This window comes from Coregonus lavaretus (genome assembly GCF_964263955.1).
Source record: "Coregonus lavaretus genome assembly, chromosome: 12".
NCBI classification, from domain to species: Eukaryota; Metazoa; Chordata; class Actinopteri; order Salmoniformes; family Salmonidae; genus Coregonus; species Coregonus lavaretus.
Window position 1 is genome coordinate 37,737,432 of NC_139999.1, and position 10,303 is coordinate 37,747,734.

The 10,303-nt window shown below is 40.3% G+C and overlaps 1 protein-coding gene across 1 annotated transcript in view; it reads left to right on the plus strand.

Moving 5' to 3' along the window:
* Positions 1-9,878, plus strand: part of LOC311138107 (diacylglycerol kinase alpha-like) — a 24,839-nt gene extending 14,961 nt beyond the window's left edge. Inside the window, exons 18-24 of the mRNA XM_084172769.1 lie at positions 1-128; positions 481-545; positions 677-767; positions 4,009-4,195; positions 6,309-6,429; positions 6,531-6,591; positions 8,360-9,878. The exon at positions 1-128 is cut by the window's left edge and continues 33 nt beyond it. Of these exons, the coding sequence (XP_084028895.1) occupies positions 1-128; positions 481-545; positions 677-767; positions 4,009-4,195; positions 6,309-6,429; positions 6,531-6,591; positions 8,360-8,440 (734 nt within the window). The 3' untranslated portion in view covers positions 8,441-9,878. The remainder of the gene's footprint in view (positions 129-480; positions 546-676; positions 768-4,008; positions 4,196-6,308; positions 6,430-6,530; positions 6,592-8,359) is intronic.
* Positions 9,879-10,303: the final 425 nt, after the last annotated feature.

A 10,303-nucleotide genomic window follows, 5' to 3' on the forward strand; every position in this document is an offset into this window, starting at 1 on the left:
AGGAGGTTGAGGAGAGCTTGTTGGTTCCTATGGACCGCTGGAGTGTGCAGGTGATTTCAGAGGACCCCCTGGAGATAGGAGACCCTGTGCCCAACGAGATCATCAACAACTACTTCTCTATTGGCGTGGTGAGTGACGACTTTTGGGTCATGGAGCCTGCTTCGACTGATTGGATATTGTACAGACTCCAACAGTCAATCACCTGTGTGTCTCTCTTAACTGCCTTATCCTGCCTGCCAGTTTTGGTAGTTTGTTTGCAGCAATAAGAAGACATGAGCACACTGGCAAGACAAATCACAATCACATAGTGACATCTGTAAGTGATGTAGCTTGTGTTGTAGTTGAGTGATGTAGCTATGTGATTGTGATTTGTCTTGTCATTGTGCTCTTATTTTCTTATTGTTACAAATTGCCCTTTTGTGATGATAAAGATTTATTGAATGTATTGAATACATGTAAATGCTACAATGTGTTTGACAGGATGCCTCCATTGCTCACCGCTTTCACTCCATGAGGGAGAAGCACCCTCAGAAGTTCAACAGCAGGTGAGAGTGACTGAAAGGTCAAGGATCAAACAAAGAGTGCGAAGAGTGAAAAATCTGTTATGGCTGGGTGTGATTTTGTTTTATCTGTGAGCACTGACCCAAAACAATGTGCTTTTTGTTTTATCTGCAAGGATGAAGAACAAACTGTGGTATTTTGAGTTTGCCACCTCTGAGACCATCTCTGCCTCCTGCAAGAAGCTAAAGGAGTGTCTCAGCATTGAGGTGAACACTGAAGTCTTGAATTCTAGTTTTTCTAGTTTGTGCTTAAATGGATCTTACCACAGTTTAAGTGTACAGTGCTGTGAAAAAGTATTTCTAATTTTCTCTACTTTTGCATATTTTTTGTACAGAATGTTATCAGATCTTCAACCAAAACCTAATGTTAGATAAAGGGAACCTGAGTGAACAAATAACACAACAACTACATACTTATTTCATTTATTTCATGAACAAAGTTATGCAACACCCAATGCCCTTGTGTGGAAAAGGTAATTGCCCTCTTACACTCAATAACTGGTTGTGCCACTTTTAGCTTCAATGACTCCAACCAAACTCTTTCGGTAGTTGTTGATCAGTCTCTCACATTGCTGTGGAGGAATTTTGGCCCACTCTTCCATGCAGAACTGCTTTAACTCAGCTACATTTGTGGGTTTTCAAGCATAAACTGCTCGTTTCAAGTCCTGCCACAACATCTCAATTGGGATTAGGTCTGGACTTTGACTAGGCCATTCCAAAACTTCAAATGTGTTGCTTTTTAGCCATTTTCATTTAGACTTGATTGTGTGTTTTGGATCATTGTCTTGCTGCATGACCCAGCTGCGCTTCAGCTCACAGACGGATGGCCTGACATTCTCCTGTAGAATTCTCTGATACAGAACATAATTCATGGTTCCTTCTATTTAGGCAAGTCTTCCAGATCCTGAGGCAGCAAAGCATCCCCAAACCATCACACTACCATGCTTGACCGTTGGTATGAGGTTCTTTACTGTGGAATGCAGTGTTTGGTTTTCGCCAGGCATAATGGGACCCATGTCCAGTGGCGATTTTAGCATGCAAATCTTGGTGGGGGCAAACTCAACATATATATATTTTTAATGCATGCCAGCAAAGCCACTACACAAAACAAAAAACAATAAATTAATTACACTATAACGGTGACAAACGGTGCCCACAAACTGTTAGGGCCTACATAAAGCTGTCCCAACAGCAGAGCTTTCTTTTCAGCACCATGTAGTGAATCCTTACCACCTATACACCTGGCTATCAGCAGAGCCATGTCTTGCAGCGAAACAGTTAATTCCGCCTCATTTACTGCCTTTTTAAAAAACATAGCTGATATGGCTGACTTGCTTAAACAAATGTGGTTTTTACTGACAATTGAGATGTACAAACTATGGCATAAGGGAACAATGAGCGGATAAGAGGCAATCTGTAATTTGGATTAAGACAATGAGCGAGCTAAGACGGACGTAGTCAATATAACTATTTGTTCAGCACTTCTGAAATGTACAGCGACAGAATTCAGAACATGGGCCATTCTTACAGTATTCTCCCTGTACACCAAGTCAGAACCGTAGGATAAATAAAGGGGGCATATAAGCAGACAATGAAAACGCTTACAATATTCGATGATGACATTTTTCTTAAACACGCTATAGGCTACAAGTCAGAACAGTAGGCTAAGTTATGAGGGGGAAAGGGACCAAATTATTAGGGTGAGGCACATGAGCTACTAACAGCTTACTACACAACATACACTTAGTATTACTTTCTTAGCTAAAGTATACATATCTCCCTAGCATATTACATCATATATGCAGCAGCATACAATACATTTTTGGACTCAAATTGTTGTGCTGTGCTCACTTGAACAGAAAGGTGGCGTGGCAGTCCTTCTTGTGGTCAAATTTTGTCATAAAACGTTGTCATCAAAGTCTGGCATTCTCTGGATTTATGGTGCTTTCAAGACAACTGGGAACTCCAAAAAAAAAAAAAGGTTGAATCATGACATCAGTGATCTTCAGGTAGGAGCTCTAGAAAGATGCCTGAGTTCCCGACTTGGAATTCTGAGTTGGATGACCGTTCAAAACGTATTTTACCAGTCGGAGCTCGTTTTTTTCAGAGTTCCCAGTTGTCTTGAACTCACTGAAGTCTGAGACTTCCCAGTTCCGAGTTTCCAGTTGTTTTGAGTGGGGCAGAAGTCATGCTGGATTGACAGCATGGCCAATGTTGAATGTTTATCTTTTTAAGCTTGGAAAAGAGACCCTTAAACCCAGACTTGGACCACACACCCACTCCACTGAATAGCCGGCTAGTGATTGCTTTGCAATGCTTGCAGTTAGCCACTGATTCCTTCCAAACCACTCATTGTTGAATTTGCGATTACCAACTTGTTGTGTAATGTTTATGTCCAATGGCCGATGAGCACCGATACATTTTATCTATAATTTCTCTTCATTATTTACCTTCATATGACAAGGATTGGCCAGTAAATTGTCGAATTGATTCATGATGATGACTGCTAGCTTGCTAGCAAAGATTTTGAAAGTATGACGTTGATATGATCAATCCAATCAAAGTTATTTCAGAGTTTCCAGTTGTTTTGAATGCGGTAGAATGACTGGTCGCCACTGCCCATGTCAGCCAAAAAGTTTATACTTTTGACTCATAGAACATTCTTCCAAGAGTCTTGATGCTCTTCCAGGTGCTTTTTGGTAAACTTGAGTCAACTTTTTGGATGAGACGGGTCCCATTATGTCTGGCGAAAACCAAACACTGCATTCCACAGTAAGATCCTCATACCAACGGTCAAGTATGGTAGTGGTAGTGTGATGGTTTGGGGACCTGGACGACTTGCCTAAATAGAAGGAACCATGAATTCTGCTCTGTATCAGAAAATGTCAGGCCATCCGTCTGTGAGCTGAAGCGCAGCTGAATCATACAGCAAGACAGTGATCCAAAACACACAATCAAGTCTACATGAAAATGGCTAAAAAGCAACACATTTGAAGTTTTGGAATGGCCTAGTCAAAGTCCAGACCTAATCCCAATTGAGATGTTGTGGCAGGACCTGAAATGAGCAGTTCATGCTTGAAAACCCACAAATGTCGCTGAGTTAAAGCAGTTCTGCATGCAAGAGTGGGCCAAAATTCTTCCACAGCGACGTGGGAGACTGATCAACAACTACAGGAAGCATTTGGTTGCAGTCATTGCAGCTAAAGGTGGCACAACCAGTTATTGAGTGTAAGGGGGAATTTACTTTTTCACACAGGGGAATTGAGTGTTGCATAACTTTGTTAATTAAATCAATAAAATAAGTATCCATTTTTGTAGTTATGTGAATATGGAGAAAATCAGAAAGGGGGCAAAAACTTTTTCACGGCACTGTAGATAGTCTTAGCAATAATTAATTTAGTCTCTTTACCCGTTTGTGTCCGTATCTGTCTGTCCATCTATCTCTCAGTGCTGTGGGACACCCCTGGACCTGAGCGGTCACTCTCTGGAGGGCCTTGCAGTCATCAACATACCCAGCATGCACGGTGGCTCCAACCTGTGGGGTGAGGCTAAGAAGGCAGATAGAGACAATGTGTCAGAAGAGGAACCGCCTGAGGTCGTCACTGACCACGACATTCTGAAAATGAGCTCACAAGGTACTGTAGGGCATGCTTATCTCACATACACTGTTGGAGGTTTATTTTGTTGCCTAGTGATAGGAATGTTTACTGTAACATTGTATGTAATATTGTCACTTTTCCCCTTACACAGACCATATGGTCTTATTTTTTGAAGTGGCAGGTAAGGTAGCCTAGTGGTTAGAGCGTTGGGCCATTAACCAAAAGGTCGCACGTTCGAATACTTGACAAGGTGAAAAATCTGTTGATGTGCCCTTGAGCAAGGCACTTAACCCTATTTGCTCCAGGGTCGCCGTTGATAATGGCAGACCCTTGCCGTGACCCCACTCTCCACATAAGTACAGTGGCTTGCGAAAGTATTCACCCCCCTTGGCATTTTTCCTATTTTGTTGCCTTACAACCTGGAATTCAAATGGATTTTGGGGGGTGTTGTATCATTTGATTTACACAACATGCCTACCACTTTGAAGATGCAAAATATTTTTTCTTGTGAAACAAACAAGAAATAAGACAAAAAAACAGAACTTGAGCCGTGCATAACTATTCACCCCCCCAAAGTCAATACTTTGTAGAGCCACCTTTTGCAGCAATTACAGCTGCAAATCTCTTGGGGTATGTCTCTATAAGCTTGGCACATCTAGCCACTGGGATTTTTGCCCATTCTTCAAGACAAAACTGCTGCAGCTCCTTCAAGTTGGATGGGTTCCGCTGGTGTACAGCAATCTTTAAGTCATACCACAGATTCTCAATTGGATTGAGGTCTGGGCTTTGACTAGGCCATTCCAAGACATTTAAATGTTTCCCCTTAAACCACTCGAGTGTTGCTTTAGCAGTATGCTTAGGGTCATTGTCCTGCTGGAAGGTAAACCGCCGTCCCAGTCTCAAATCTCTGGTAGACTGAAACAGGTTTCCCTCAAGAATTTCCCTGTATTTAGCGCCATCCATCATTCCTTCAATTCTGACCAGTTTCCCAGTCCCTGCTGATGGAAAAACATCCCCACAGCATGATTCTGCCATCACGGGATGGTGTTCTTGGGGTGATGAGAGGTGTTGGGTTTGCACCAGACATAGCGTTTTCCTTGATGGCCAAAAAGCTCAATTTTAGTCTAATCTGACCAGAGTACCTTCTTCCATATGTTTGGGGAGTCTCCCACATGCCTTTTGGCAAACACAAAACATGTTTGCTTATTTTTTTCTTTAAGCAATGGCTTTTTCTGGCCACTCTTCCGTAAAGCCCAGCTCTGTGTAGTGTACTGCTTAAAGTGGTCCTATGGACAGATACTCCAATATCCGCTGTGGAGCTTTGCAGCTCCTTCAGGGTTATCTTTGGTCTATTTGTTGCCTCTCTGATTAAGGCCCTCCTTGCCTGGTCCGTGAGTTTTGGTGGGCGGCCCTCTCTTGGCAGGTTTGTTGTGGTGCCATATTCTTTCCATTTTTTAATAATGGATTAAACAGTGCTCCGTGGGATGTTCAAAGTTTCTGATATTTTTTTATAACCCAACCCTGATCTGTACTTCTCCACAACTTTGTCCCTGACCTGTTTGGAGAGCTCCTTGGTCTTCATGGTGCAGCTTGCTTGGTGGTGCCCCTTGCTTAGTGGTGTTGCAGACTCTGGGGCCTTTCAGAACAGGTGTATGTATACTGAGATCATGTGACAGATCATGTGACACTTAGATTGCACACATTTAACTAATTATGTGACTTCTGAAGGTAATTGGTTGCACCAGATCTTATTTAGGGGCTTCATAGCAAAGGGGGTGAATACATATGCACGCACCACTTTTCCGTTATTTATTTTTTAGAATGTTTTGAAACAAGTTATTTTTTTCATTTCACTTCACCAATTTGGACTATTTTGTGTATGTCCATTACATGAAATCCAAATAAAAATCAATTTAAATTACAGGTTGTAATGCAACAAAATAGGAAAAACGCCAATGGGGATGAATACTTTTGCAAGGCACTGTATTAATACACACTTGTACATGCAAGAAATAGGACCAATATAAGTACCCAACCCACCAAATTATTATGATATAATTTGTATTAGTTAAGTCACTATGTATGAGAATGAATGTCTGCTTAATGAGCTTATGACAATATGTTTTCATGTGTTCTTTTCCCCCCACAGACCTAAGTGACAAGCGGATCGAGGTGTTGGGGTTGGAGGGGGCGATTGAGATGGGTCAGATCTATTCTGGGCTGAAGAGGGCTGGACACAGACTGGCTCAAACATCACAGATCACTATCAGGTAGACTTAATGCAGGCTCTATACACAATTCTTCAGGTTTTATGCCTTTTTACCTTTTGGTAATAAAACGTATCTCTCTTATTGCCTTTCTCATTTCTCAGGACACATAAAGCCTTGCCTATGCAGATTGATGGTGAGCCCTGGATGCAGCCTCCCTGCACTGTAAGTGTTGTTAATATACCGTTTAAGTGAATTTGGCGTTGGGATCTCTATGACCAATTGAATTAGAAAGAGTGTGACAACTGGAGGAACATTTATTCTCAAATAAACATTGTTGATGTCCTTATGATGGCTTTTTAGTTTTAGCAGTGGGCCAAGTCTCTTGACTCATTTTGTTTCAGAAATACAATGTGATGTACTGGAGATCAGCATTTCCCAAACCTTACCACACCGGACACATTTTTGTTATAGCCCTACACTGACACACCAGACACAACTAATCAAGGGCTTGGTGATTCATTAATTCTTGAAAGACAGGACAATCTCAAATATTCACAAATTTGTCTTAATATTAACACAAATTTGAAATATATATTTTGATAGACCAATGTATCACCTATCACACCATGTAAAGCAACAACCTAATTCTAAAAATGTTCCATAAAATGCAACTAAATGGATTTATGTCAACTCCATCTCACGCCATAAAAGGCTTTTAATTTTTACATTGTCCAACAAGTGTTTGAAGGCCTTGATTTGTTTAATTCTAACATTAGATTATTCAAATATGTAATACAAATCTCCAAACTTAAGTTTTGTTTTGTTTAATAGCACTATATAATGCTCCAGGGCTAATTTAGTTAGCATTTCGGCATGTTTTTTTAGATTCAGAACATAAAACAACATTTTATAAAGCAAACATTATCCCTTAGGTGTAGCACAGCAAATACTTCAATAGTTTAAGCATATGTTGCAGAACAGTGATTCAAATATTTTTTCTGAATATTGACCAAAAAAACGAGCTTAATGAGATTAGTTAATCAGTGACTGAATTGACAAGCCACTGATGGAGTTGACAACAAATACTCAAGAGTATTTTTGCCTCAAAAAATCAAAGTTCAATACACCCATTTGTAAACCCGGAGTTTATGTTTTACGGAGACAAAAATAGCATTTTTCTTCTTCATTCAAGTGGTATACAAAGTAGCAATTAAAATAAACATATTTGAACCAAAATGTATATCCTATCAGGGAGATGGAGTTGACAATTTATGGTTGTGACCATGCTGATTTCAATATTGCTTGTTTTACATTTATTAAAAGTAGAGAACTTTACAGACCATGAGTGGTCTTGTTGCAATACATGTAATGAGGACATGAAGAAAAGGTCCTTATTGTGTAGCTGACCCTGCTCATTCCTGATTAATTTAGGGTTTTAGACAAATCTGACAGAGTTGACCAATTTGTTTTTTGACCAAACTTTTTTAGTAATCACCGTTTTGAGAGAAATATTATTTAAAAGTTACAGAGGGCTATTGCAAGACACTACATAATATCATTTTTCAGTTAATATTCATTATTGCCAGTTTTTAGAATTTTTAACACTTTATGAGAGTTTGAAATTGGGATTCTTTGCTCCGGACAAGGGCATTTCCGGGCACAGAGCGGACATGGAAATTAATAATATTGCAAATATTAGAACAATTCAAAAAACAAATATTTTTCTTATAAAATTCCCCTAAATGTAATTTGTAAGCTAAAATAATCCTACAAAATATTTTTATTTATTTTTACTATTATTACTAAATGTTTCCCTGCCGGATAAGGATTGTCCCGACTTTCAATAATAGCTGAATTACTTGAATCAGGTGCGTCTGTGCAGGGATAGGACAATAATGTTTGCCTACCACCAGAGGGTTTGGAGATAAGGGAAACACTTGTAGACTCTGATGACTTTGTAAAACCTCTGAATTGTCCACCCTGTGTTTAGATCCACATCACACACAAGAACCAAGCCAACATGCTGATGGCTGCTCCTGCCAAACCATCAGGCTTCTTCCACCTCAAGTAGAGGAAAGGTGGGCTGCAACACTGAGACTGAAGTGGTCCGGGTGTAGGGTGAAGTTGCCCTTTGACACTGATCTTGGATCAGTTTTCCATTTTCCCCACTAAAGGTTAAGGTTTGGATTGGGTGAGTGGATGCTTATCCTAGATCTGTACCTAGGGGAAACTTCACCCAGCAGCAGACTCTGCTGAAGGACCATTGCCATAAAGGAACCGACATTTGAGTAAAAACATTCTGAATCATGTTCATGTCTGAATTGCTTCCTGAAACACTAGTAGCCATTGATTAACATTGACATTCAACTAATTTCCGTAACAAAAAACTCAGAACTATCCCAGGCGTGTGTTGATTTGAGTAGGTCCCTTAATGTTAAGCTTTATATTACATTGCTATTACATTTTGTATCTGTTTGTATTAGTTATGTATAATTCCATAGTATTCCATTAGTTTGATTACTTTTATGCCTTATTGTTTTGTCTCAGTACAGTAATAGAGCTCCTGTTTGTTTACCATCTTTCTATAGCATTTTCACATCAAATGTTTTTGTATCCATATTGATTAACGTGATAGGCCAATAGTCTGTGTCGCTAAATAATGCCGTTCACTGTCAAATCTAAGTATGTTTGACCTACTCAGCAAGTTTCCTGTAGAGGATACAGCTTAGACAGCTGAGGGTATCGTTCGCATTGCCCGACCTTCAAAAGCTCACTTAAAGGCCCAGTGCAGTCAAAAATTAGATGTGTCTGTGTTTTACATATATTCCCACACTATGAGGTTGAAATAATACTGCAAAATTGTGAAAATTATGATAATGCCCTTTTAGTGTAAGAGCTGTTCAAAAAGACAGACTGAAATTTCAGGCAGTTTTGGTGGGATGGAGTGTTGGCCTGCCTGGTGACATCAGGTACATTAGACCAATAAGAAACAGTTCCAAACCTCTGCCCCTCCCCACTCAGACCACTCCCAGACAGGCTTAGCTAAATTCTTGCTTGAGAAATTGCTCTTGCTAAGAAGCTATTTTTGTTTCTTTTTGACCATTTTGACTGAAAACAATCTCAGTAAGGTACTTAATTGTTACCCAGAAATGATTTGGTATCGAGATAAAAACAGCTGCATTGGGCCTTTAACACTGTCACAAGCAGGCCTTCCTCTTTATCACTGACCTAATCTCTCTCTGCTTAGTGAGGCTGCTTCCAAACCACAACTACTGAGATGCTGTCCTCAAGAAAAAGAGACATGGCTTTTCTCTTTACAAAAATAAATGTATAGCCTACAGTATGTGTATTCATGTATCTACCATGGTAAGAGATCTTTAAAAAAGTCCTTAAAAAACAGACAGCAATTTTTATCTCTGCCTTTCTCAAGGTCAGTTATCAGAGGGATATCGCTGTACGTGACAGAATGTACTTTTATAAAGGGTGTCTATGGCGGTTGGGCAGCTGTCAATAGCGGTGCTGTGTCATACTTAATGGGTTTGTGTTTGTTGGCCATGGGTGTTAATGGCCGTGGGGCTCCCAACAGAGCTCAGAGACAGGTCCCCGGTTGGTTTTACTATGGGAGTCTTTCCAGAGAGTCAGCATGGATGAATGGAGGGCAGGGCCCGCTATTCCCGGTCCTGGAGGGCTAGGGTGAGTCCCAAATGGCACCCTATTCCATATGGGCCCTGGCCAAAAGTATGGTACCATTTGGGACGAACCCCTGGTCTTCAGCAGTTTCCCTTAAAATGACGGCAACACTAGAACTAAACTGAACAAAAATATAAACGCAACATGTAAAGTGTTGGTCCCATGTTTCATGAGCTGAAATAAAAGATCAGACATTTTCCATACACACAACGCTTATTTCTCTCAAATTTGGTGCACACATTTG